Source organism: Sus scrofa, chromosome 3 (assembly GCF_000003025.6).
Source record: "Sus scrofa isolate TJ Tabasco breed Duroc chromosome 3, Sscrofa11.1, whole genome shotgun sequence".
Lineage (NCBI taxonomy): Eukaryota > Metazoa > Chordata > Mammalia > Artiodactyla > Suidae > Sus > Sus scrofa.
In genome coordinates, this window is record NC_010445.4 from 6,407,060 (window position 1) to 6,434,399 (window position 27,340).

Below are 27,340 nucleotides of genomic sequence, written 5' to 3' on the forward strand. Positions count from 1 at the left end.
TGTATCCAATGAGATCTCTACGGCCAATTTTTGTTTGTTTGTTTTTCTTTTTGTTTTTTGCTGCCCCCCTTGGTTGTGGAAATTCCCAGGCCAGGGATCAAACCCCAGCCGCTGCGGTGACAACGCTGGATCCTTAACCCGCTTCACCACAAGAGAACTCCAATGTGTTATTTTTTAAAGAAAAAAGAGAAAACAAGAGAAACTCCTAGGGAATTCCCTGGTGGTCTAGTGGTTAGGATGTGGGGGTGGTTTCACCCCTGCAAAGGGAGCGGTTAGAGCCCTGCTTTGGGAACTGAGATCTCACATCAATCTGCTGCCCCCCACAGCCAAAAAGAAAAAAGAAAGAAAGAAAGAAAAAAGGAAAGAAAAGAAACTCTTAAGTGCCCTTTTGTTATTTTTTTAGAAACAATTTATAATGATTTTTATTTTTTCCAATTATAGCTGGTTTACAGTGTTCTGTCAATTTTCTACTGCACAGCAAGGTGACCCAATTACACATACCTGTATACACTCTTTTTTCTCACATTGTCATGCTCCATCATAAGTGTCTAGCCATAGTTCCCAGTGCTACACAGCAGGATCTCCCTGCTTATCCACCCTTTTGTTATTTTTTAAAATTTGTGTTTGTTTTAGGTGTATCCCACAGCGATTCAGTATAAATATGTATCCGTGTATACTAAAAAAGTATATATATTCTGAAAAAGTATACATATATATATACTTGTATAATAGTCTATCTATATTCTAGTAATAGATATACTATTTCAAATTCTCTTCCCTTATAGGTGAATACAAAATATGGAGTATAGTTCCCTGTGCTGCAGAGTAGGCTTGGTGGTTCTACTTTGCACAAGTGCTCTTTTTGGTAAAGGGAAATACTGTTCCTCCGAAGGTGGGACTCGCGTGCAAATCCTTGTACGGCTCCCCGTGCAGAGGGGCTGGGAAAAGAGAACCCGGGGCGCCGATCGCCCCACTCCACCTTCCCTGGGAGCTGTGTTTCTCATTTGCCACGGTCTCTCCCCAAACGTCGCTCCCTAAAAGCCTCTGTGGGGGAGGTGGGGTTGAGGACAGGTGTCCCCCGAGCTCTCCGCTTCCAGCTGCTTGGTTTACACTCACCTCGCGCTTTGAACAGCCTCCTTATAAACGGAACAAAGACCTCGCAGTCAAGCCCCAGCCGTAACAAGAACAACAGCAGAAAAAAACTGGTGGACGCTGCCCCTGACAACCGCTGAAACTGTCTCTCTAGGGTATGAAAAAAGCAACTCACCCCGAGGACCTCGTGGCGCAACGGTAGCGCGTCTGACTCCAGATCAGAAGGTTGCGTGTTCAAATCACGTCGGGGTCAATCAAGCCTGTGTTTTCTTTTCCTTTTTCTCTTGCCCACCAGGATCAGTTAGTTCGGTCGGTCGTAAGCAAAACGAAACGAGGCTCTGAGGGCTCCCAGCTGTGGACTTTCTCCTACCTTATCTTTAGTCCTGAGAGACTTTTTTGGGCACAACCCAGCGACAGGCACAGAGATAAGCTGAAGGGTGAGGATGAGCTGGAGGGAAAGGAAAATCCGGGTGAGCCGAGATTTAAGTCCTTCCATTTTTTTCCTTATCAGGATTAAGCTGCAGAGAGACACCACATGACTTCAGAGAGGACATTAAAACAGGGCGTGAGGAGACTCGGTTAATGAACTCACTCCGGTGTGAATGTAGGTTTGATGCTTTCCCAGACCGTCTGGCACAGTCTCTGGAGGTTGATATTTGTGTCCTCTTGATGCAGTCAGTTTCCCTCTCCCCCCTCCCACCCCAGCCACCACCACATACATTGGATGGTTTGAGCTCCCTCTGTCAAAATCCCTGAACGTTGCGGTTCAAGAGAAAATGCTGTGATGTGGATTCAAAGTTTATGATGTTGACCATAAACTTTGAGATTTCTGGGAACAGAAAGTGACTCTGGAATTTAGCACTCTTTTACTTAAGATTCATTCAAATGTATCTCCACCACCAGCACAAGGGTACAAAACGATCAAGTTCCAGGCACAAGCCAGTTCTCTTGACTTGAGTGACAAACTCATGACTTAATCAGGATTAAGCTTTCAGTTAATTCGTTAAACCAGCCTCAATCCCCCTTCAGTTCAAAAGTGATAGACTTTTGCAGAGTTTAACAAATAAGCACATCAATGGGCCTCCTAAAGGTTATTTATTGATGTTTAAATGCAGAGGTACTCAGTTAGCTGACGTGGGGAATTGAACCGGAGCTGCAGCAGTTAGAGTGCCCAGCCTCAACCACTAGACCACAAGAGAAATTTCCCAAGTGTGGTTTTTTAAAGGCTGATGATGAGCAAACTCTCAGAATCCAAAGCCTGTTTTGAAGCCAGAGTAGTTTGACCTCTCCATCTTCTGATCTAGAATCAGGTGTGCTACTGTTTCGCCACGAGGCCATGGATGCTCATCTGTTCTATATATTTTATCGCATGCCAACTTCCTTGCTTCTCAGTTGCAGAATTCGGTGTTTGCTATCCTCCGTCCAGATGGTTTGGGATTCCTGCCCTGGGTTTCCTGTTCTTTGATGAAAATGTGGAAAAAGTAGAGGCAGACAGGGTTAGGGGAAGGAGCTCGACGTCGCCTCCAAAAACCAGCCCGTGGTCCCTGGGGCTTTTGAGGTTCCCGCCATCCTTGGAAACAGCACTGCTGGCCCCGCCCCTTCTCTGGGACCGGGTTTCCAGAAGCCACAAAGCCAGAGGAATATGAGGTGAGGCCAGAGATGCTCTTGACTCAGGAGCATCCTAAGGATCAGCAGATGCCAGGGGAAAATTCGACCCACCCGGGGAAAATGAGAGGGAGGAACGTGGAAGGAAACGCTGACGTCAGTTGTCTTCATTTGGGACGATGGAGCATCCTGGGTCCTTAGCTAGAGTGGGTCCTACTGTGAGGACACAAAGGTGGCTTGGAGACCAGACCTGTCTTCTACCTCCCTATGTTCATATTCCTGGAAGGGACTTGCCCATGGACTGCCGTGGACTGACTGCCCATGTCATCTGCCTCCCTTCTGTCCCTTCAAATGCCTGAAACTGCCCTGCAGCGCTGGCTGAGCCAGGTCTTCTACAAAGAGGAATAGGGGTGGGGGGGGGCCTCCACTGTCAGTATCGCAGGCCTCGCTTCTGAAGCTTCCCTCCTCTGTAGAATGACTTTGAGGAGTTCCCTGATGGACCAGTAGTTAAGATTTCACGCTTTCACAACTGTGACCCAGGTTTGATCTCTGGTCTGGGAACTTAGATTCCTCAAGCCAGATGTGTGTCTCAACTAGGAGATAAACAAGTAAAACGTGGCAACTCTGAGGGCAGTTCTCCTAATTTATTTCCCCAACAGTTGCATAATCATAATAGGATAACATGATGTGCTGAGCTGGGGATGGACCACAGAACAGAATAGACCAAGCTAGGAAGAAGAAACGTGGGCAGATGGACCCTCTTCCTCCAGCCCTTCACCCAAGACTTCTCGAGTCACACCTCTGAGGAAAAGTGTTTATTTTGAATAATATAACTACTAGGTTATATAGCAGGAAACTACTAGGTGTTTTTGTTTGTTTTCTTTTTAGGGCTGCACCTGCAGCATATGGAGGGCAGGACGTTCCCAGGCGAGGGTAGAATCCAAGCTACAGCTGTCAGCCTACGCCACAGGTGCAGCAACAGAAGATCCAAGCCACGTCTTCGACCTATACCACAGCTCATGACAAAGCCAGATCCTTAACCCACTGAGTGAGGCCAGGGATCGAACCGCATCCTCATGGATACTAGTCCTATTTGTTTCCTCTGAGCCACAGTGGGAACTCCTGGAATAAACCAATTCTTAAGTAGGTTCCACTATTGTCTTTGGGATTTTCTTTTTCTTTTTTTCTGGGGGGTGGGATTTTCTTCCAAGCTGTTAACACCCATTCTGGCATGCCTGTTATACATTAACAGGGGAAAAAAGTCTAAATTGTGTAAATCTATGGAGAGAAAGAACAGGGTTCTGCAAGAGAATTATTTCAGTTAAAGGGAAGGAAGGGGAAGGGAAGGCTTCTTTGAAGAGGTGACATTTGAACTGAAATCTGGAGACTGGCTAGAGGGACATGTTCTAAGCAGAACATGCAGACTAAGAGAGGCAAAGGGTTTGGGGTGTGTGAGATGCTATAAAAAGCCCATGTGATCTGAGTATACGGAAAGATAGGAAGATGACTCCCCAATTCAGGATAGGCAGAGCCAGATTAAGCAGGGCTTTATAAACTGTGTTCACTTTACATACTACTCCAGGGCAGAAGAAACCACTGAAGGGTTCTGAGAAGAGTGACATAAACAGATTTAACTTTTAAACGTTCCTCTCTGCTGCTTCAAACACCACGGACTGAGGGAATGAACTGAGGAAGATTAGATGTGGAGACGGTTCAGGTGAGTACGGTAATGTGGACTAGAATGGCAATTGAGATACAATGGGTTTCTCCGGATTTCCACGAACAGAGCTGCAGCCGCAAGCGTTTCTGACTTTGAAGAAAGTACCTTTTGCTTCGACTGATCTTTGGCTCCAGGGAAGGGCCCATCCAAGTCCGCGCCATCCTCCCTTCCTGGCTTCTTTCTTACGGCTAACGCTTCCTTGTGATCTTACTCCTAATCATGCTGCTGCTTTTATATTTCTCCATAGGGAGAGTGACTTCTCACCCCCGCCAATGCTTTTCAAACGAGCCAGGATGCTTTCAACAAAATCCGCTCTAGCACTCCGTTTCCAGACTTGAGCCTTTATGGTAAGAACGACTGAGAAATACTAAGAAAATTATTTTGTGTCACGTGTCCCCATCACCCACCGCCAACTAACAGCCAGACGCTAATATCACTCCGAACTTTTAAACGACAGCTGCTCAGGTTATTCAGAAAAGAGACCTATCGGTGGGGAATTAGTTCCATTTTAAGACCGACACTGAAGGCACAAGTCTCTCTCCTCGCTCTGCAGACGCCCCCAGGACAGGCAGCGGTGTCCCCGAGCCCTCTGGGAAGTGGAGTCCTTCCGCCCGGACCCCCCGACCTGGCGCTGTCGCCTCCGAGTGCGCAGATGCGACTCCAGACCGAGCCTCGGGCTCGAGCCTTTTGTCACCCCGCAATTCCGTGGGTCCGGAAGGCGACTGTGTCCGCCCCTCCGGAGCGCAGTCCCGCAGGGATCCAGCCTCGGGGCGGGAGCCGGGTCCATAGAGCGCCCCGGGGGTAAGAGAAAGCCGGTTTGAGGCGTGGGGCTCCACAACCCATCCGTCGGCCGTGCGACTCTAACGCCTCCCACAGCAGCGCGGGCGGGGCTCTCAGGTTCCGGCCTCGGTGGAGGAAGGGCGGGACCCTACCTGCACCTCGACCCCCCTCCCGGGCGCTTCTCCCGGCTATTTCCGGCCGGGTACCCAGCTTTGTTCTAAGCGAAGGAGCGTCCCGGAAGCGAAGTTGCGCTGAGCATTTCGGGAAATGGAGTCCTTGGTGGGGGCATGAGGAGGGCGTGGCAGAGCGGGGGATTCTGGGACGAGGAGTGTAGTGGGCGGAAGCGTCTCGCGCTGTTGGCGGCATTAGATTTTTGTCTCTCTATCAAGAGCCTTAAGTCTCTGAACCTTGGGGACATAAACCAAATATTGGGGTCTGTGCCCTGCTCCTTCCCCTTCTCTGCTTTGCTCTATCAGAGTTTTGGAGCCTGGCTATATTTGAGGTCAGTGTCGGGGGTCCCGCTCTGAAAGGGCAAGGGAATCATGCGCTGTGTATTTTCAGGGTCTTAGAGAGTAACGGGTACGACGTATACGGGCCCCAGCTGTCAGCTGCTTGTGCTTATGAATGGTAAGGAGTAAGCTGCTGTGAGAGCCCTGCTTTTGTTACTGCTACGTTAATCACCGGCCACTTCTGCGCTTTAGGTCTAAGGAGGGTTTGTGCACCGTCTGGAACCAGGTGTGTGACTGAGGCTCAGAGTTCGCTGCCCCGGTTCTCTCCTGTTTTTGCCCTGGTGTGGAATGTAAGAGGATGCCCTTACTTGAAGCTAAATAATAAAGGTTCCAACCAAAGTAGAATAACTGCGGCCATTAGGACTTAAATGCATAGGAATAAGCTTCCTAGGAATAGTGGGAGAGATGCCCCAGAGAGCAGCAGTCAATTCCAGAGAAGGGCTAGCATTGAAAGATACACAAAGAAGCAGATTATACATGGCTGAAAAGTCCATGTTATCTGAAACAGTGAATAAGGAGGAGGTCATAGCAGTAACACGACAACGAAGAGAAGCTGGTCATGGATTATCTGACCATTGAAGTTGAGGGAAAAGGTAAGAATTACAGAAATATATATGGAGTTGAAAGTGGGGACAAGTGCCGGGTCACCGTCATGGCGCAGTGGTAACGAACCCGACTGGTATCTATGAAGATGTGGATTTGATCCCTGGCCTCGCTCAGTGGGTTAAGGATCCGGCATTGCCGTGAGCTGTGGTGTAGGTCGCCGATGCAGCTGGGTTCTGGCATTGCCATGGCTGTGGCTGTTGCTTAGGCCGGCAGCTGCAGCTCTGATTCAGTCCCTAGTCTGGGAACTTCTGTATGCTGCAGGTGGCCCTAAAAACCAAAAGAAAAGAAAAAGAAAGTGGGAACAAGTGGAGGAAATACCCTTGATGTGAAAGTAAGTTTAGGTGCCCCCACATGACAGAAAAGGAAGGAAACTCGTGTCAGGAAGAGGCCCCGAGTAGAGAAACTCAGTGAGCTCCCCTGTTTGGAAATCACTAACTAGGCTCCTTGTAATACATTTCCGGGTCCCATCTTCCTCTTTCAGCAGTTCTGTGCTAATCCGCATCCCCTTCCTTCTGGCCATGGAAGGAGAAGCTTCCGTGGTGCTTACCTTTGTGATAAAGGGCAGCTCACACATTTCCACCCATGTTAGAGTGTTCCAAAAGCTTTACAGGAGTCCCCATCGTGGCTCAGTGGTTAACAAACCTGACTAGTATCCATGAGGACTCGGGTTTGATCCCTGGCCTTGCTCAGCGGGTTAAAGATCCGGTGTTGCCGTGAGCTGGGGTGTAGGTCGAAGAGGCGGCTTGGATCTCGAGTGACTGTGGCTGTGGGTGTAGGCTGGCAGCTACAGCTCTGATTGGACCCCAAGCCTGGGAACCTCCATGTGCCGCAGGTGTGGCCCTAAAAAGACAAAAGAAAAAGTCACCCTTGACATATGATGGGTCTGTGAGTTTAACTTTTTGGTCAAAGCACTTTCACGTTTTTGTCTTACTCTGTGCTCTCTGAGTTTTTTGTTTTGGTTTTAACTTTTTTTTTTGGTCTTGCCTGCAGCATGTGGAAGTTTCCAGGCCAGGGATCAAACCCTCGCCACAGCAGCAACCTGAGCAGCTGCAGTGACAACACTGGACCCTCAACCGGCTGTGCCACAAAGGAATCCCCTGAGCTTTTCTAGTTAAGTAGAATAGGCCTTATGTATATCTTTCGCCTTGCCTGTGATAGCTTTGTCCTATTGAATTTGGAAGTGGGAGGGTAGAGTTTACCTTCTTCATGGCTTTTTTTCTACTCTTTCCAGCTGTGACCCCTGAGGATGCTTTCCTGCCCCCAAGACAGAGCACCGTGGAAATGGAGTCTACTGTAGTGCTTCTTCCTGAGTTCCAGGCAAGTTTAATTTTGCTCCCGTGAAGTCTTAGCTTGGTGTGCACAGTGTTTTGTCTTGTTTGGAGGTCCACGGAAATCCCTTCTAGAGAACCGAGCCCAAGTAATTTTTCCTTGAAGACTCGAAGCTTTGGGGGAGAGCTCAGGCTGGAGCTTTAAATTTGGGTGTAATCTTTGTGCATGGTACTTCTAGGAAACTGATCACCGAGGAAATAAGTGTAGACAGAAGAGAGCTGAGATCTTATTACTGAATCCTATAGCTTCCAACACTTCCAAGTCAGGGAGATGAAGAGGAACCAGCCAAGGAGACTGAGAAGATGTAGCCTGTGAGGCAGGGGGAGGCTAAAAGTGTGGCATCTTCATAACCAACTGAAGAAGGAGTTTCAAAGAGTGGAGAACGGGCATTTCCACTGTGGCTCAGGGGGTTACAAACCCACCTCGTAACCATAAGGATGCAGGTTTGATCCCCGGCCTAGCTCAGTGGGTTAAGGATCCGGCGTTGCCGTGAGCTGTGGTGTAAGTCATAGATGGGGCTTGGATCCTGCATTGCTGTAGCCGGCAACTGCAGCTCTGATTCAGCCCCTAGCCTGGGAACGTCTGTAGGATGCAGGTGTGGCCCTAAAAAGATGGAGAAGAAAAAAAGAAAGAGTATAGCTTTGCAGACTAACAGATAGAGAGAATAAACTAGTGGTTAGCAGTTGAGGGGGTGATATGGGGTGGGGGTCGGGGTGGGGGAGTGGAGGAGTGACCTGCTGGCTAAGATAGGCTCAAGGATGATTGTCATGTCCAACACAGGGAATATAGCCAGTATTTTGTGATAACTGTAAATGGAAAGTAACCTTTAAAAATTATATAAACAATAAAAAATGAATTAAAAAAGTATAGCTTTGGAGTCCGATTGTCTGGGCAAAATCTTTGATCTGATCCTTACATCTGTAAATAGCGTTAATGATAGTGCTTACCCAATATAGTTATCACCACAAAAAGTAGTTCAAACGACTTAGTATACATCAAATACATTATAAATATTAGCTATTATTATTTTCCCTAACACACTAGTACTCAGAAAATTGAGACTATTCCATTCCAATGGTTCAAGTAAAAGTTTAACCTTCAGATTAAAAACTACTTCCTGGAGTTCCCATTGTGGCAGAGCGGAAACAAAGCCGACTCATATCCATGAGGATGTGGGTTTGATCCGTGGCCTTGCTCAGTGGGTTGGGGATCTGGCGCTGCCGTGAGCTGTGGTATAGGTTGCAGATGTGGCTTAGATCCCTCATTGCTGTGACTATGGAGAAGGCCTGCAGCTATAGCTCCAATTTGACCTCTAGCCTGGGAACTGTCATATGCCCTGAGTGCAGCCCTAAAAAGCAAAAAACAAAAACAAAAACAAAAAAAAACCCAAACCCAACTACTTCCTATTCTAGGTTGTTTTCTTCCCTCAAGGATCACCAAGTCCTATAAGAATGCTTATTCTTGGAGTTCCCATCGTGGCTCAGTGGTTAATGAATCTGCCTAGTAACCATGAGGTTGCGGGTTCGATCCCTGGCCTTGCTCAGTGGGTTAAGGATCTGGCATTGCCGTGAGCTGTGGTGTAGATCGTAGATGTGGCTTGGATCCTGCGTTGCTGTGTCTGTGGTGTAGGCTGGTGGTTACAGCTCCAATTAGACTCCAAGCCTGGGAACCTCCGCATGTCGTGGGTGCAGCCCTAGAAAAGGCAAAAAGACAAAAGACAAAAAAAAAAAAAAAAAAAAAAAGCTTATTCTGAGGACAGTCAAGGCTGAGGAAATGGACTTCACCCATGTCGAGGAGGAAGCATGGAGTGGAAGGTGGAGAATTATGGGAGCCTGGTGTTTTGGGGTAAGGAAGTTATTTTTCAGTGCATACTACTTGCTGAGACATCTTCTGTAATTAATGGCATCTAAAATGCTGTAATTTTTTCGGTGTTTTTTCTTTTTCACTTGCACCTGCGGCATATGGAAACTCCTAGGCCAGGGATGGTATCCAAGCCCTAGCTGCGACCCACGCCACAGCTGTGGCAACACCAGATCCTTGACCCACCTCGCTGGGCCAGAGTTCAAACCTGTGCTGCCACAGCGACAACTCCAGGTCCTTAACCTGCTGCACCATAGTGGGAACTCCTAAAATGCTATATTTTGCCTGGAAGAACTTTAACACAAAAAAAGAAATGATAATTGTGACACAACAGAATGCTAACTATTGCTACAATGGCAATCACATTACAGTAAATAAATCTGTCAAGTCCACTGTGTCCTATACCTTAAACTTACAAAATGTAATATGTCAAATATATTTCAATTTAAAAAGGCAGTTAGGGAGTTACTGTCGTGGCTTAGTGGTTAGCGAATCTGACTAGGAACCATGAGGTTGCAGGTTTGATTCCTGGCCTTGCTCAGTGGGTTAAGGATCCAGCATTGCCGTGAGCTGTGGTGTAGGTTGCAGACGCGGCTCAGATCCAGCGTTGCTGTGGCTCTGGCGTAGGCCGGTGGCTACAGCTCTGATTAGACCCCTAGCCTGGGAACCTCCATGTGCCGCTGGAGCAGCCCAAGAAATGGCAAAAAGACAAAAATAAAATTAAGAAAAAGGCAGTTAAAGCCATGGAATGGATGATATTCTTTCTTCCTATTTTGTGTTTTAGGGCCACACTTGTGGAATATAGAAGTTCCCAGGCTGGGGGTCGAATTGGACCTGCAGCTGCAGGGCCTGTGCCACAGCCACAGCAACTCAGGATTCAAGCTGCATCTGTTACCTACATTGTAGCTTATGGCAACTCTGGATCCTTAACCCACTGAGTGAAGCCAGGGATTGAACCTGTGTCCTCCACTAGTCAGGTTCTTAACCTCCTGAGTCAGAATGGGATCTCTAAGATTTAATTTATTTTTATTTATTTATTTTATGGTCTTTTTAGGGCTGCACCCACAGCATATGGAAGTTCCCAGGTCAGGGGTTGAATTGGAGCTGTAGCTGTTGGCCTACCCCACAGCCACAGCAACACCAAATCTGAGCCACCTCTGCAACCTACACCACAGCTCATGGCAATGCCAATTTTTTTTTTTTTTGGTCTTTTGTCTTTTTGTTGTTGTTGTTGTTGTTGTTGTTGTTGTTGTTGCTATTTCTTGGGCCGCTCCCGTGGCATATGGAGGTTCCCAGGCTAGGGGTTGAATCGGAGCTGTAGCCACTGGCCTACGCCAGAGCCACAGCAACGCGGGATCTGAGCCGCGTCTGCAACCTACACCACAGCTCACAGCAACGCCGGATCCTTAACCCACTGAGCAAGGGCAGGGACCGAACCCGCAACCTCATGGTTCCTAGTCGGATTCGTTAACCACTTCGCCATGACATGAACTCCAATGCCAAATTTTTAACCCACTGAGTAAGGCCAGGGATCAAACCCTCATCCTCATGGATACTAGTTGGGTTCGTTACCACTGAGCCGGGACAGGAACTCCAAGATTTTATTTTTATTTTATTTTTTTATGGCTGCACCCTTGGCATATGGAGGCTCCCAGGCTAGGTGTTGAATTGGAGATGTAGCTGCCAGACTATACCACTGCCACAGCAATGCAGGATCCAAGCCACATCTGTGACCTACACCACAGCTCATGGCAACACCAGATCCTTAACCCACTGAGTGAGGTCAGGGCTCAAACCCACAACTTCATGGTTACTAGTCGGATCCATTTCCACTCTGCCACAGCAGTAATTCCCCAAGATTTTATTTTTCATTATTATTAGTTTTAGATTTTATTGGCATATAGTTGACTTACAATGTTGTGTTAATTTCACGTGTACAGCAAAGCGAATCAGTTTGCATATATGTATATCCATTCTTTTTCATATTCTTCTCCCATATAGGTTATTAGAGAGTCTTCATGTGAAAGTGATTTTTTGTCCAATATTTTTTCAGAACTGCCCAATCTCAACCCTTGTTTTCATCCCCCACCCACTTCCTCAGTTAATGAATTAATTTTTTAGGGCACACCCCCAGCATATGGAAGTTTTCCGGGTTAGGAGTTGAATCAGAGCTACAGCTGTTGGCTTATGCCACAGCCACAGCAGTGCTTCACTGAGCCTCATCTGCAACCTGTATCACAGCTCATGGCAGCACTGGATCCTTAGCCTACCAAGTTCGGCCAGGGATTGAACACTCAACCTCATGGATACTATTCGGGTTTGTTACTGGGAACTCTTGCTCAGTTATTTTATTTTAACATTTATTCTCATCCCATCTGACTTAACCTCTTTCTTGGCTAGTTTGTTCAGTTTTCCACTTTCTCAGGTGGAGCATCTTCATTGTCTGACCTTTTATTGTGCCTCATATTTTATTCTCCCATCTCTGTTATTCATTGGAGCCTTGTCATTTGCCATTGCTATGAGGCTGCTTCTGAGAACATTCAAATACACAATTTTTTTGGCCATGCCCAAGTTATGCAGAAGTTCCCGGACCAGGGGCCAAACCCATGCCACAACAGCAACCCACACTGCTGCAGCAACAACGCTGGATACTTAACCCACTACGCCACAGGGGAACTTCTGATAAACATTTTAAATAGGCATTATTTTAACTTTCTTTAACTTCTTGCCAGTTTGGCAGTTTTATTTCTTTCAGCATGGATCATACAAACATTTGTGCTTTTTATTTCAGATTCTGAATCTATACCTGAAACTATAATGTTGCTTCTAAAGCAGGAAGTTTGTGAAGAAATATCATCTGAAAGGGAGCTGATAATAGAAAGACTTAAGAAGGATGACTTATGGGACTCTGGATTGATAAAAGCCTGGGAATGTGAAAGCACAGTAGAAAGGCAGCAAGGAAATCAGAAGAAAGATTTGAGGCAAACCATAATTAAACATAAGAAAAACCTTATGGAGAATTGTAATGAAATCGGAGAAAGTTCAAAACATCAACAAGTTTATTCAGTGAAAAAGCCTTGGAAATGCAGTGAGTGGCAAGTTTTCAGTTGCTACTCAGCCTTTATCCTCCATCAGAGGATTCATTTGTATGAATGGCAAAAGCCCTTTGTATGTAATGAATGTGGAAGGGCCTTCAGCTGGAGCTCATCACTTATTCAGCATCAGAGAATTCACACCTGAGAAAAACCTATGAGTGTAATGAATGTGGGAAAGCTTTCAGTCATCGTTCAGCCCTTGTTCAACATCATATCATACATACTGGAGAAAAGCCCTGTGAGTGTAATGAATGTGGGAAGGCCTTCAACCAAAGCACGTACCTTATCCAGCATCACAGAATACACACTGGAGAGAAACCCTATCAATGCAAGGAGTGTGGGAAAGACTTCAGTGACACCACATCCCTAATTAAACATCAAAGAGTTCATACTGGAGAAAAACCTTATAGATGTAAAGAGTGTGGGAAAGCCTTTAGCGACAGGTCAGGCCTTACTCAGCATCAGAGAATTCACACAGGGGAAAGGCCGTATGAATGTAGTGAATGTGGGTAAGCTCTCAGTTACTGTTCAGCTCTTATTCAACATCAAGGAACACACAGCGGGGAGAAATCTTACAAATGTAATGACTGTGGGAAAGCCTTCAGTGGCTGCTCAGCTCTTGTATGACATCAGAGAATTCATACTGGAGAGAAACCTTACAAATGTAAAGAATGTGAGAAAGCCTTCAGCCAAAGCTCATCTCTGACAAAGCATCTGAGAACTCATACTGGAGAGAAACCATATAAATGCAATGATTGTGACAAAGGCTTCAGCCAGAGTTCATCTCTTATTCAGCACCAAAAATAACTCACACAGGAGAAAAACCTTACAAATATAAGAAATATGAAAAAAACCTTCAGTGTGCATTCAGCCTTCTTGCATCAACATAAAGAAATTCATGATGAATAGAATGCAGCAAACTCATGAAATAATTATATATGCTCTCCTGATTGTATAGACCTGCTCTAAGTATTGTGGGGCATATTATAAAAATGTGACGCTGTGTCACATAAAAATTGGCTCTGTTCCTTGAAATGCTATTAGGTATGGAAGGACAAGAGGTATATGTGAATATCTGTTACAAAACCAAATGGCTGAAGCAGCATAGAGAATTTATAGGGATGCAGAGAATGAGAAAGTCTAGTCAGAGAAACAGAGTAAGAAGCAGAGCATCTAATATCAGTTGAAAAACAGAGGATCAGACTACACATTGTTTGAGCTGATGGCTCTCTAAATAGTAGTTTCAACCTGAAGGCAAAGTGGAGGAGGATCAGGATCCCTAAGGAAAATTACCAGGAAGTTTCTCTAGGGAATTAAAAAGAAGAAAATCTAAGCCCAGAAAATCCTTTTCCCTGTACTCCACCTGTTCCCTTGTACATTTACCAACATTTAAACCAGTATTTTAAATTGAGTGATACGGAATTTACATTTGGTTCAAAACATGTTCTGACGGGGAGATGCATCATTGCAGGATGCAGCTAAGGGAGTGATTAGGGGGAAATGTATAGCTTTAAAGGCTTATGTTAGAAGAGAAGATGGGTGTAAAATCAGTGTGGGTTCTGTAGACCTTAAAAGGATATGGGAATTTCCTTTGCAACGCCGGATCTTTAACTCACTGAGCAAGGCCAGGGATCGAACGCATATCCTCATGGGCACTATGCTGGGTTGTTAACCTGCTGCACCACAATGGGAGCTCCTAATTTTGTGTTCTTATAACCCCTTTAGTTCTCCTGACATCATCACACCTTATTATTATTACTTGTTTGATATTTTTTTGCTTGATATAAGTGAATACTTAATTATAATTACTTGTTGAAAGTCATTCTAATGATATGGGTTCTGTAAAGGCAAAGAATAGTTCATGTTGTTCACTGCTGTTGTTCACTGTTGCATATCACTTATTAGATAGAATAATGGTGAAATGACAGTGGATGAACCACACCTAACCTTATTATTACGTAGAATGGGTAGGGTTTTTTTTTGTTTGTTTGTTTTGTTTTGTTTTTTGTTTTGTTTTGTCTTTTTGCTTTTTCTAGGGCATGTGGAGGTTCCCAGGCTAGGGGTGTAATCAGACCTGTAGCCACTGGCCTACACCAGAGCCATAGCAACATGGGATCCCAGCCGCGTCTGTGCCCTACACCACAGCTCACGGCAACGCTAGATCCTTAACCCACTGAGCAAGCCCAGGGATCGAACCCACAACCTCATGGTTCCTAGTCAAATTTGTTAACCACTGTGCCACGACGGGAACTCCTAGAATGGGTAGCTTTGTATGGTGACAGATGGAAACTGGATTTATCATGGTGATTTTTTTGAGATATATGGAAATATCAAGTCACTCCTGTGTACCAGGAACTAATACAGTGTTGTAGGTCAGTTATAGCCTAAAAGCAAACAAATGAGCAAACTCATGGAAAAAGAGAAGATTTGTGGTTACCAGAGGTAAGAGGTGGGAGGGGCGACTGGATACAGGTAGTCAAAAGGTACAAACTTCCATTAATAAGATAAATAAGTACTATAGGTAGTAATGTACAACTTAATAAATATAATTAACACTGCTGTACATTATATATGAAAGCTGTTAGGAAGGTAAATCCTAAATAGTTCCCATCACAAAGAAAAATACTTTTTGTTTTCCTATTTCTTTCTCTCTCTTTTTTTTTTTTTTTGGCAGTGCTCATGGCCTATGGAAGTGCCCCAAGCCAGGGATCAAATCCAAGCCACAGCTGTGACCTACACCACAGCTGTGGCAACAGTGGATCCTTACCCCACTGCGCTGGGCCAGAGATCAAACCCATGCCACTGCAGCGACAACACCAGATCCTTAACCTTCTGTGTCGCAGCGGGAACTCCTATTTTTAAAATTGCGTATCTATATGGGATGATGGATGTTCACTAAAATTTTGATAATCATTTCATGATGTAAGTCAAATCATTGTGTCCTACACCTTAAACTGATACCGTGCTGTATGTCAATTATATCTCAAAACTGGAAGAACAAAAAAAAGATTTTAAGAATGTTATTGGTATATTTAAAGAAATTCTAATACTTCATCTGTACTCTATTTTTACTCAGAATTACACCCTAGAGTTACTGGGCCATTTGGGTCTTCATCTTCTCAACAGAGCCATCCGTTTTGTTACCCAGTGTCCCTCTAGGATTTTTCCATTCTCGACACTAGAAGCTTCATCCTCGGGGAACCATGAACCTTCTGACGAGGTCCAAGAACCCAGTACCCAGTTCCAGCTGCCAGGCTCACCCTCTTCTCCTTGTAGGACTCAGCGCTGTCTAGCCACATGGCCAGGTTGCTCTGGACTGTAAATATCCCCAGGTGAGTGACTCGGAAGCCCATTCCCATTTCTTGTCACCCCTTACCTCCCAACCCAAGTCTTTGCAGCTTCAACTGAAAGAGTTCTTTCTCTTCTTAGAGAAAGCAGCCCCTCAGGCATTCATTCTGGTTTAACAAACACACTTATTGTGCTAATGATTGTTAAATATCCAACTGGCATTGATCTTGCACTTTTCTTTTTTTTCTTTCTTTTTTTTTTTTTTTGCCTTTTTAGGGCCGCACCCACGGCATATGGAGGTTCCCAGGCCAGGGGTCTAATCGGAGCTACAGCTGCCGGCCTACACCACAGCCACAGCCACGCAGGATCCGAGCCCCGCCTGTGACCTACACCACAGCTCAAGGCTATGCTGGATCTTTAACCCACTGAGTGAGGCCAGGGATCGAACCTGCAACCTCATGGTTCCTAGTCGGATTCGTTTCCGTTGCACCATGACAAGAACTCCTGATCTTGCACTTTTCCACCACCATTCCCTTCTAAAGTTACTAAGAATATAAGATTTTTTTTGCCAATGTGAAGTGGGTGGGACTGGGGATGGTTCTTGCCAATCACAGTTGTAGATAAGAGGATCAGGGGGGAGTTCCCGTTGTGGCGCTGTGGAAACGAATCCGACTAGGAACCATGAGGTTGTGGGTTCCATTCCTGGTCTCGCTCAGTGGGTTAAGGATCTGGCGTGGCCGTGAGCTGTGGTGTAGGTTGAAGACAGGGCTCGGATCCTGCGTTGCTGTGGCTGTGGTGTAGGCCGGCAGCTGTAGCTCCGATTAGACCCCTGGCCGGGGAACCTCCATATGTCGTGGATGCACCCCTTAAAAAAAAAAAGGTCAGAGGAAAGGAAAACTAGCCAGAGAAACCTTTCCAACTTGTCCCACAGAATCACAGAAAGACATGGATGGCATGAAAACTCCAACTCTGAACTGAGTCATCTGAAAGCGTGTGAACCTAGATGGCATTAAAATTCCAAACCTTGGAGTTCCCACTGTGATGCAGCCTGCAACTGGGGTGGGCTGCATCTTGGGGTTGCTAGGATGCAGGTTCGATCCCCAGCCTGGCACAGTTGGTTAAGCATCTGGCGTTGCTGGCAGCTGCAGTTTAGGTTGCAACTGCGGCTCCAGTCTGATCCCTGGCCCGGGAACTCCATATGCCTGGGGGCGGCCAAAAAAAAAACAGAGGTTCCGGATTTGCTGAGGGACCCTAAAACTCTGCCTGCCTTTCTGGTCATCTCCAGCCTTCCTGGGCAGCCAGAGAGCCCCCCACAGGGATGTGAGCATCCTTCTGTCCCCCCATCCCTATGTGCATCCTGTTCTCTCTATCCACAGACAAACTCACCTCTTTGTACGTTAAGACTCAGCTCAGAAATCACCTTCTCTGTGACATCTCTCTGACGTCCTAGTTAATTTACGGCATTCCTCTTCCCTGTGTTCCCATGTGGGTGGCCGGGTGGTGGGACTTAGGGGAACAAGTCTAGGGGAGCTGGGAAGGCTTAAGCCAGAGGATGGGTTGTGGGGTGACTGGTCCAGGAAGAGAGGAGAGAGCTTGGAAACCAGAGGAAAGAAGGCACAAGGAGCATCTTAAAGGCAGGAGAGATTTCAGCACTGGTGCTGGCAGGAGGGAAGGAGCCTGGGAGGAGGGAGTGCCTGGGAAAGAACCCCGCTGTCCCTTCTTTCTCCTGCACTTCACCCCTGACATCAGGTACTCGGGATGTCTCTACACATCTGTGACACCCAGCCAGGTGCCCTATATATATATATATTTTTTTTTTTTTTCCTGCTTTTTAGGGCCACACCCATGGCATATGGAAGATCCCAGGCTAGGGGTCGAATTGGAGCTACAGCTGCCGGCCTACGCCACAGCCACAGCAATGCCAGATCCGAGCCGCGTCTGCAACCTACACCACAGCTCACAGCAATGCAGGATCCTTAACCCACTGAGTGAGGCCAAGGATCGAGCCCACGTGCTCATGGAAGCTAGTCAGATTCTTAACCTGCTGAGCCATGATGGGAACTCCTGGGCAGCCTATAATTTAACTCAGCTCTGAAGCTGTCCTCCTGGTGTTGGCATCGGACCCTACAGATTAAGGCCTCAGTCCCGCAAGATCCCCTCCCCGACTTCATACCCCAGTCGCAAGTCCGGGTTGTCATCTGTGCTACAAATCGGAGTTCCCATGACCCACTCCAAGGGTCCCATTGATCTGCCAGAGCCGCTCAGAGAACTCAGAAAGCAGTTTACTTACCAGACCACCGGTTCCTTGTAAAAGGCTCCAACTCTGGACCAGCCAGATGGAAGGAGGTGGGGCCGGATGAGTGTGAGCAGGTGCAGCGCTTCCAGCCCTCTCCAGGCTCCGTGTCCCCAGCACCTCCACCAGTTCACAGCCCATCGCTGCATGTTTATGGGGGTTCCTTACATAGGTGTGATGGTCGAATCACTGGCCTTTGGTGACTGAAGGACACCCCCCCCAGTCCTCTCCTCACCGCCTCAGGTGGTGGGGGTTCCAGGGCAACCCACCAGTAGGAGTTTCCTGAAGTCTCATTTACATCAGCTCAGGTGTGACCAGACATTCCTCTCACCTTGATGGCTGTGGAGCTGCTTCAGAAACCGATGACAAAAGCTCAGATATTAAAGGATGCTCCTTTGTCCTTATCTCTTAGGAAATTCCAAGTGTTTTAGGAATTCTGTGCCAGGAACAGGCAGGACGACCAAATGTATGTTTCCTATTTAAATGGCAAGCTCACAGGCGGAAGAGGGCAAAGATGGAAAAGGAAGAGTCATGGTCATTGGAGTAAGAGCCTGGGGGAGACAGGAGATGGGCTGGGGCAGAGGGAGAGGGGTTACTAGGAACAGCCCCTTCCTCTGAGGGAGGAAAGGGGAGGTGGGGAGAACCCGCATGGGAAAGTCTAGGGAGGCACTGGGGTGGGAGGAGGAGGTGGGGGGGTTGGGGAAGGAGGGGGGTTAGGAAAGGAAGTGGGGGTTAGGGAAGGAAGTGGGGAGTAGGGAAGGAGGGAGTGGGAATGGGAGGCAGGGGGTGGGGAGTGGAAGGAGCAGGTGGGGAGGCGGGGGGGGGGAGGAGGGGGCGGGGGAGGAGCTGGGGGCCACCAGCCTCTGGGCTACTAGGGAGTGTGACTGGCAGCGCCTTCTTGAGGGGGGTGCGCGGGCGGAGTCCCATGTCCTCACAGCCCCCACCCCCATGGCGTGTGGACCCCGGAGCGTCCCGTGAGCTTCTCCCGTGTCCCCACTGGCCCCCTCCCTCCCTGAAGCAGGGTCCGGCTCTGAGGGTGGCACAGGTTGCACACGGAGCCGCTCTGGGCCCCGTTCTCCCCGCTGCGACGTGACCGTGTCCCCGAGGGTGGCGCATTCACAGCCTGCGGAGCTGCTCCCTCTCTGCTTTTCTATTTCGGGCACTTACTGGAGGCGGCGACTTCTCCGGACGCAGGGTCTCCTGGGGGCTGGAGGTGCTGAGGCGCAGGGAACGCGAGGCGAGAACTGCGGAGCAGCCAGACGGCTCCGGGCGCGTCTGAACCCCGTCACCCCGGCCCTGGGGACCCCGGCGCGGGTGCGGAGAAGGCGGCCGGCCGGGCGTCGGCTGAGGAGACCTGCGGGCAGCTCTGGGCGACGGGGGACGATGGGGTGGCGTCGAGGGCTTTGAAGCCAGATCCCACACGGGCCTGGGGGAGAAGGGGCCGTGGGGGGCAGAGGCGGGCCTCTCCGGGGCGCAAGGGTGGGTGTGGGGCACCCTCCCTTCTCGGCCCACAGGAGGTGAGCGCCCAGTTGCCCCTGGAAGCGGCCGCCCTTGCCTTGTGCTGAGCAGCCTCTGCCTGGCCCCTTGAGCTCCTCCCCACCCTCCGGCTCCGGCTGGGCCCTGGGCGCTGACCTTGCTGTGTCAGCGGCTCCCTGGCTCTTGCTTCAGGTGGGCTTCTGGCAGCGGGATGGAGGGTCGGGACCAGAGCCCTGGAGGGCATCGCTGCAGGTGTTCACCCCCCAGTCCCTCCCTGCCGGGCTGCTGGGTGAAGCGCTGCCTCCTCTGAGGCCCTGGCTCCAGTCTGGCTCCTCCAAGAACTTCCTGGGTCCCCCAAGCCCCTCCGTTTTAATCCCCTTCAGACCTAGTGAGTGAGGGCTGCCTCGCTGGCCCGGTTAGCCTGTCCTTTCCTTTGTGAAGAGTCCACACGCCAACCTGTCCTCAGGGACCTCATCTGCCTGCACCTTCTCTTTCCTGAGAGAACTGGGCAGAAGAAGTGTGTTCCGTGTGAAGGTAGGACTGTCCGGAGCAGGGCTGGCAAGCTGGCCTGGACCTGGGGGCAGTTTTCTGGGTCACAGCCACGCCCATCGCTCTCCCGAGGTCTGTGGCTGCACCTGTGCCCCAGGTGCCGGGTTGACTGGTTGCAGCAGAGACTGAGTGGCCAGAGCAGCCTGAGCTATTTGCCGTCTGTCCCTCTAGAGAAAACGCTTGTGGACGCTAAATGTAGAAGAAGGAACGTGGGGCCCGAGGGTCTGAGGACTTGAGCGCTGAATCTGCTCATGACTCAATGAGCTTCCCCGGCCACGGCGGCTCCTCCAGCCTCCCCTGTAGAATAATGACGAGAGCTCCCAGAGGTGCGCTGAGAACGGCAGCTCTAATCAGTCCCTGTGTTTTCAGGAGATGCTGACCTTCGAGGATGTGGCCCTGTACTTCACCAGGGAGGAGTGGGACACGCTGGGCTGGGCTCAGAAGGGCGTCTACAGAGAAGTGATGCTGGCCAATTACAGAAACATGGTCTCCTTGGGTAACGAGTCCGCTTGAAGATGGGGGATGGGATTCGTGTATATAATATATATATATATATATATATATATATATGTCTTTCGTCTTTTTAGGGCCGTACCCCTGGCATATGGAGCTTCCTGGGCTAGGGGTCGAATTGGAGCTACAGCTGCCAGCCTACTCACAGCCACAGCAAAGCGGGATTCAAACCGAGTCTGTGCGCTACACCACAGCTCACGGCAACGCCGGATCCTTCATCCACTGATCGAGGCCAGGGGTCGAACCCGCATCCTCACGGATACTAGTCGGGTTTGTTAACCACTGAGCCACAACGAGAACTCCCTTCACAGTATATTTTGTTTTACTTATATCGTTATCCTTTGTTTATATCCTTGAAGACGTATGGATTAAACAGGACTAAGTAATAATACCCATGCACCCTCACCCTGGTAAGGAGTAGAGTATCTTCGGAGTCATGAAAGCCCCTTATATTCTCTCTAATCTCATCTCCCTCTTCACCAAAGCTTAATCATTCCCCTGTATTATGTAGATGTAGCACCTATTTATTTATGTCTGGACCTAGTTTTGCTTTTCTGGAACTTTACACACATGGGATCATCCTCTGGTTCTTGCCCTGCAGGTGTATTTTGAGACTCACACATATTTCTCTGTAGCTGTGGTTCAGTCACCTACACTGACACCGAGTGTCCCGTTGCAGGAATACAGCACAATTTATGAATCTCCTCTTTTGTTGATGGGTTTTCAGGATGTGTTCATTTGGGGGCTTTTTTTCTTTCTTTATACCCGCACCTGTGCCTATGGAAGTTCCTGGGCCAGGGATTGAATCTGAGCCGCAGCTGCAGCAACGCTGGATCCTTTAACCCACTGTGCCAGTCTGGAGCTTGAACCTGTGCCTCTGCGGCGACCCAAGCCACTGCAGTTGGATTCTTAATCCACTGCCTCACAGTGGGAACTCCATTTTGGGGCTTTTTCAAAACAACATGTCAACATGCCTCTTGGGTCCCTAAGAAGCATTTTCATGGGCTGTAATTCCCATTACCTTCTTTTCCTAAGTTAAAGGTATTGTTGTTTTAGGGCTTTTTGAGCCTTGCTGGAGATTGCTACCAGTTTCTTTTTCTGGTAGCAAACAACCAAATTTGTTTTTCTTCTTTCTGGGCACACTCTCATAATAAAGTGTAATTTGGCACTTGTTTTGGGGGAAGAAATTGGGTGTATTAAAAGCCATATAATAGCTCACACAATGATCAAGGAATTATACTTCTGGGAATGTAGCCTTAGATTCTAAAGAATAATCCAAATCCTAAACTTACTTTGCTATTCACTACAGCATTGCTGGCAACAATAAAAAATGAGACATAGCTGAAATGTCCAGCAAAAGGAATTGTTACATCCACTTGATGGAAAATGAGCAGCTATTAAGCATAAAGGTTAGGAAAACAGTGTATAAACCTTAAGACATAATGCTAAAGATATAAACATTGTGATTTTTGTTATATAAAAATATGCAGATAAAAATCAAAATGAAATACACCAAAGTGCCAGTAGCTCATAGATGATGGTATTGGGATTATGGGTAATTTTTTCTCCTATTGTTTTCCCAAACATCCAATAACATACTTGCATTCCATTTAAAAAAAAAAGGTTCGGGGAGTTCTCTTGTGGCGCAGTAGGTTAAAGATCCAGTGTTGTCACTGTGGGGGCTTGGGTTGCTGCTGTGGTGCGAGTTTGATCCCTGGCCCGGAAACTTCCACATGCTGTGGGTGCAGCCCCCCCCAAAAGAAATAAGTTCAAAAAGAATTTGGGTGTGATACATGTTATCAGTGTGTAGCATTAGAAAGACAGTAAGACAGATTTAGGCCCTAATACAAATTCTTAGTTGTATTTAAGCCGATAAGGAAAAAAAGCAGGAAAGAAAGAGGGACCCTGCAAATTTAATTGTTTAAAAGGTCAAGAATATAGAATGTCTCTTCTAGGTACTTAACTTTGGGCTATGAAATATTTACCATCTAAGCGAGTGGATACATGCTCGGGGAAGTAACTGGAGTGGGCAAGAGGGGGCCCCAAAGCAGAAGTTCCAGAGGAGTGGAGACAAGGACAGAACTGTCACACGTCAGCCCTCCCCAGAAGTCTCTTCAGGCAGGGATCCCACCTCACGCAGTCCTCCTTTGGGGCAATATGTGCTCAAAGCCCATCCTGAGACGCCAGCTGGACTCCGTCTGTCCTGGGCGTGAGGCCCAAGGTGACACGATCCATGATCACGGAAATGGCGCAAAAGCCAAAGGATGCGGTTCCTGGAAAGAGAGAGAGGGAGGGAAACAAAACCGCTCAGGCAGAAGCATGTCAGAATGATGGGACTTTATTTCTGTGGGTCCTTTGGTGTCGGAGAAGGTGTGAGCTCTGCCTAAAGCTGTCCCCACACTCAAGGCATCTGTAAGGTTTCTCGCCAGTGTGAGTCCTCTGGTGTTTGACGAGGGTGGCGCTCTGGCTGAAGCGCCTCCCACAGACGAAGCACCCGTAGGGCTTCTCCCCGGTGTGGGTCCTCTGGTGCTTGGACAGGTCGGAGCACCGTTTGAAGCTCTTCGCACACGCGTCACACACGTAGGGCCTCTCGCCCTTGTGTGTCCTCTGGTGTCTAAGCCGACTGGCGACACGGCAGGTTTCCCCACATTCGTCACACGTGTAGTTGCTCTCTCCCTGGTGGATCCTCTGATGCCGACTGAGGTGTGAGCTCTGCCTGAAGCGGTCCCCGCACTTGGGACAGGTGTACGGCTTCTCGCCGGTGTGTGTCCTCTGGTGTTTGACCAGGGTGGCGCTCTGGCTGAAGGCCTTCCCGCACGCCGGGCACTCGTAGGGCTTCTCCCCGGTGTGGGTCCTCTGGTGCTTGGAGAGGTCGGAGCAGCGTTTGAAGCTCTTGGCACACGCGTCGCACACGAAGGGCCTCTCCCCCTTGTGTGTCCGCTCATGTCTCGCCCGGTGGGAGACACGGCAGGTTTCCCCACATTCGTCACACGTGAAGTGTGTCTCTCCCTGGTGGATCCTCTGATGCCGGATGAGGTTGGAGCTCTGCCTGAAGCGGTCCCCGCACTTGGGACAGGCGTACGGCTTCTCGCCGGTGTGTGTCCTCTGGTGTTTGACGAGGGTGGCGCTCTGGCTGAAGGCCTTCCCGCACGCCGGGCACTCGTAGGGCTTCTCCCCGGTGTGGGTCCTCTGGTGCTTGGACAGGTCGGAGCGCTGTTTGAAACTCTTCCGACAGTTACCGCATTCGTAAGGCCTTTCTTCCTGGAGCCGCCTCTGCATCTCGACAAGGCCTGACCGCTGGCAGCGTCCCTCGCTGTCCCGGGATTTGTGGGGTTTCACCGTCTCTAAAGTGTGTCTACACCTGTTCCCGTGGTCATCACCAGTCACAGGCCTCTGGACGTGCTGACAGAGAGCAAAGTGCGAACTTCTGGCACTGGTCCCTGATTCGTTATTTTTGGGGTCCTCTTCTTCTGCGGGACTTGTCTTAAGATCGCAGATGCTGGAGACTCCCTGCTCCTCGGGAGAATCTTCAAGTTTCAGGGAGGAGAGGTTTCCTGAGGGCTTTTCTACCCTGTCCCTGTGGGCGTCACCCCACTCGGAAGACAGGGGAGCCTTCTCCTGGGACCCGTGCAGCCACCCACGGGGCTCCGCTCCTAGAATTTCTTGCTTTGGAATCAACTCTTTGTTCTCGGGTCCAGTCTCTGAACCTGAAACATTAAAATACAAACTACTGGTATGTCATCCCTGTGCTTCAGTGAAAAAGAAACTGCTGGCAGAAAAGCATGCCCTGCCCCCAAACCCTTTTAAGTTTCTCCATGAAGTCATTTGTGTAATTATTTTAATTTTTTAAATTCAAAAAAATTTTTGGGTGCCCCATGGCATATGGAGTTGCCAGGCCAGGGATCAGCTCCAGGCCGCAGCTGTGATCTGTGGCAATGCTGGATCTTTAACCTATTGAGCTGGGCTGGGGATTGAACCTGCATCCTGATGCTGCAGAGATGTACCACAGCGGGAACCCTGAAGATAAGTTATTTTCATTAACCTGTCAGAGGTGCTCACACTTGCCTGTGCAAACCTTGTTTCTTTCCCTTCTACACTTGTGCCTCGACCCCCCAGCCCGTCTCTCCCCCCGCCCCACTCCACTGGCGTATGAGCCACTCCAGCACCGAGGGCGAACCTGGAAGGGGTGTCAGGAGAGACGGTAGAGCGTGAGCCCACGCACGCAGGATGCTTTAGCAAGAAGAACCCTATTCACGTGGAGAGTTTCAGTCCCAGACCCACCAGGTGCCTCCTGGGGAGGTGACACATCTAAACTGGGTGTAAGTCTGTACATGATGCCGCCCCCCTGGCCAGAATCCTGGCAGGTTACTCTCCAGGAAGCCTGAACCAGATAAATCCTGGACTGGGGGCCTGAGGACCCGCTGAGCACAGGGGACAGGGGGCCCTTTTCCATCAGGAGAATCAAGTCAAACCTGCTGCTCTGGTGGGCAGACCTTCAATGCACTGTGCTCCGTTCAGGCTTAAACTGTTGGTGCCAAGGCTCACGTCCTCCAGGCAGAAAGGGCAGGGATTTCTTAGGTTTTGGATCCTCCCCTCTCCCCACCCAGAACTGCATCTGACTTACTGGAAGACACTCAATAAAATAACTGTTGACGAATCTCTCCCTGGTTAAAACTTAGTGGCCCAGAGACACGGACAGACGGGAATCCCCCACCAGGACAGCACCTGATGACTGGCCCTCCGCTGCAGATCACCAGCTGGCTAAACCTTCCCAGCAGTGTCCCGGCTCAGTTCCTACGTTGAACTATCACATATAAACAGAAAGTGAAGGTTACCGGCATTTCAGGATAACCACTCATAGAAAGGCCAATGGCACAACAGAATCAGCAGCATCTCTGTAGTGCCAGGATGCAGGTTTGATCCTCAGCCTGGCACAGTGGGTTAAAGGATCTGGTCTCGCCACGGCTGTGGCATTTACGGCAACGGTGGCTTGGATCTGATCCCTGGCTGGGGAACTCAATGTGCCCAAGGGTGGCCAAAAAAGAAAAAGAAAAAAAAGAAAGGAAGAAAAAATAAATGCCAATGAAACATGCAATGCATGAAACGAGAGAAAAATGAATAACCTATACTTAATATTCTTTTCTTGTTTTTTTTTTTTTTTTTTTTTAATTTATGGCTGCATTCACAGTGGTGACAAAGCTGGATCCTTTAACCCACTGCACCACCGGCCAGGGGTCAAACCTGCACCTCTGCTGGACCCAAGCCACCGTAGTCAGATTCTTTTTTTTTTTTTTTTGCCTTTTAGGGCTGCATTTGCAGCATGTGGAAGTTCCCAGGCTAGGGGTCCAATCAGACCTACAGCTGTTGGCCTACACCATAGCCACAGCAATGCCTGGTCTGAGCCACATCTGGGACCTACGCCGCAGCTCATGGCAACGCCGGATCATTAACCCACCGAGCGAGGCCAGGGATTGAACCCGCAACCTCATAGTTCCTAGTCAGATTCGTTTCTGCTGCAGCATGACAGGAACTCCTGTCGTCACATTCTTAACACACTGTACCATGGTGGGAACTCCTAGTCGCAGATAAGTAAGACATGCTATTGCACCCAGGAAACGAGGAGCCTATAAGAAAAGGAATAAAGAGCAAGAAAAAGCCCTTGAAAATATTAATGAGAACAGAAACATTTCAGCAAATGAGTTGGAAAATAAAGCCAAGAGATCTCCTAGAAAAGGAAATAGAAGATAAGGAAATGGGAAGGAGGTGGGGAACCCCAACTGGAAGACACCCCAGAAAACAGAAGAAAAATGAGAGAAAAATGAACAGATAAATAGAAGCGCACCCCAAGAAATTCTCACAACTCAAAGACGTGGCTATCTATATTATCACAGCCCACGGACTCCTCGGGACAACGAATGAAGAAAGAGACCTCGCCCCCAGCCATATCCACGGGGAAATTTCCCACCAGCAGGAATGAAGAAAAGCCTCTAAGGCTTCTACACAGCACAGATCACACACCGAGGATAAAGCGTCACAGTGGCATCTGCTTTCTCCGTTGCAACATGACAGTACAGCTACAATATCCACTGCCTTCAAAATTCAAAAGTAGGAGTTCCTGGTGGCTCAGTGGGTTAAGGATCTGGTGGTGTCACTGCGATGGCTCTGGGGACAGCGGTAGCGCAGGTTTGATCCCTGGCCCAGGGACTTTGGCATGCTGCAGAGGCTAGCCAAAAAAAATCCAAAGGTAAAAAAAGCAGAATCTATCACCTGACAATACAGAACGGAATGGTCTTGCTTGGGTCACAAGAGAGACCCAAAGGCTGCTAACCTATGTCTGTGACTGGAGGCCTGGCCCTGGGACTCACTGAAGCAAGCCCTTTGTGAGTGCCACCCAGCTGGGAACCAGCAGCGGCACAGCCCTTACCTGGCAAGCCCGTGTGGCCATAACCCTTGGGCGCACTCTTCCTGCAGCCGGTCCTCTGTGCTGCGTCCAGACGCTCCCACTCCTCCCAGGTGAGAGATGCAGCCACCTCCTGGACTGTCTCCAACCCCTGAAACAACACGAGACCTCCCCTCAGCGCCTGCTGTCCCTGCATGATGTTAGCAGGAGTGTCAGGGCGAGGCT

The 27,340-nt window shown here is 48.8% G+C and overlaps 1 protein-coding gene, 1 non-coding gene and 1 pseudogene across 10 annotated transcripts; all 3 read left to right on the plus strand.

The window, feature by feature from the left end:
• On the plus strand, window positions 564-26,052 carry LOC100522670 (zinc finger protein 789-like). 9 transcript variants are annotated; one of them, XM_021086160.1, is made up of 4 exons: window positions 5,510-5,699; window positions 15,745-15,928; window positions 18,590-18,720; window positions 20,572-20,766. In XM_021086160.1, exons 3-4 carry the CDS (start codon window positions 18,661-18,663, stop codon window positions 20,713-20,715), a joined length of 204 nt encoding a protein of 67 aa, XP_020941819.1. In that variant the 5' UTR covers window positions 5,510-5,699; window positions 15,745-15,928; window positions 18,590-18,660; the 3' UTR covers window positions 20,716-20,766. The 9 variants fall into 9 exon arrangements, 2 of the variants coding, with proteins under 2 accessions (XP_020941819.1, XP_020941820.1); XR_002342255.1 differs by lacking the exons at window positions 5,510-5,699; window positions 15,745-15,928; window positions 18,590-18,720; window positions 20,572-20,766 and adding exons at window positions 4,791-5,218; window positions 5,759-6,299; window positions 7,544-7,629; XR_002342256.1 differs by lacking the exons at window positions 15,745-15,928; window positions 18,590-18,720; window positions 20,572-20,766 and adding exons at window positions 6,215-6,299; window positions 7,544-7,629 and having other exon boundaries at window positions 5,505-5,699.
• On the plus strand, window positions 1,274-1,345 carry TRNAW-CCA. The gene has a single exon. It is a non-coding gene; the product is annotated as a tRNA-Trp (tRNA).
• LOC110255274 lies at window positions 9,397-14,670 on the plus strand (annotated as a pseudogene).

Bases quoted from the DNA above. Each gene is read 5' to 3' on its own strand.
- LOC100522670 (XM_021086160.1), top strand. From the start codon at position 18,661: ATGGCAAGCTCACAGGCGGAAGAGGGCAAAGATGGAAAAGGAAGAGTC. The intron at 18,721-20,571 runs GTAAGAGCCTGG...CTGTGTTTTCAG, and splicing joins GAAGAGTCATGGTCATTGGA to GAGATGCTGACCTTCGAGGA.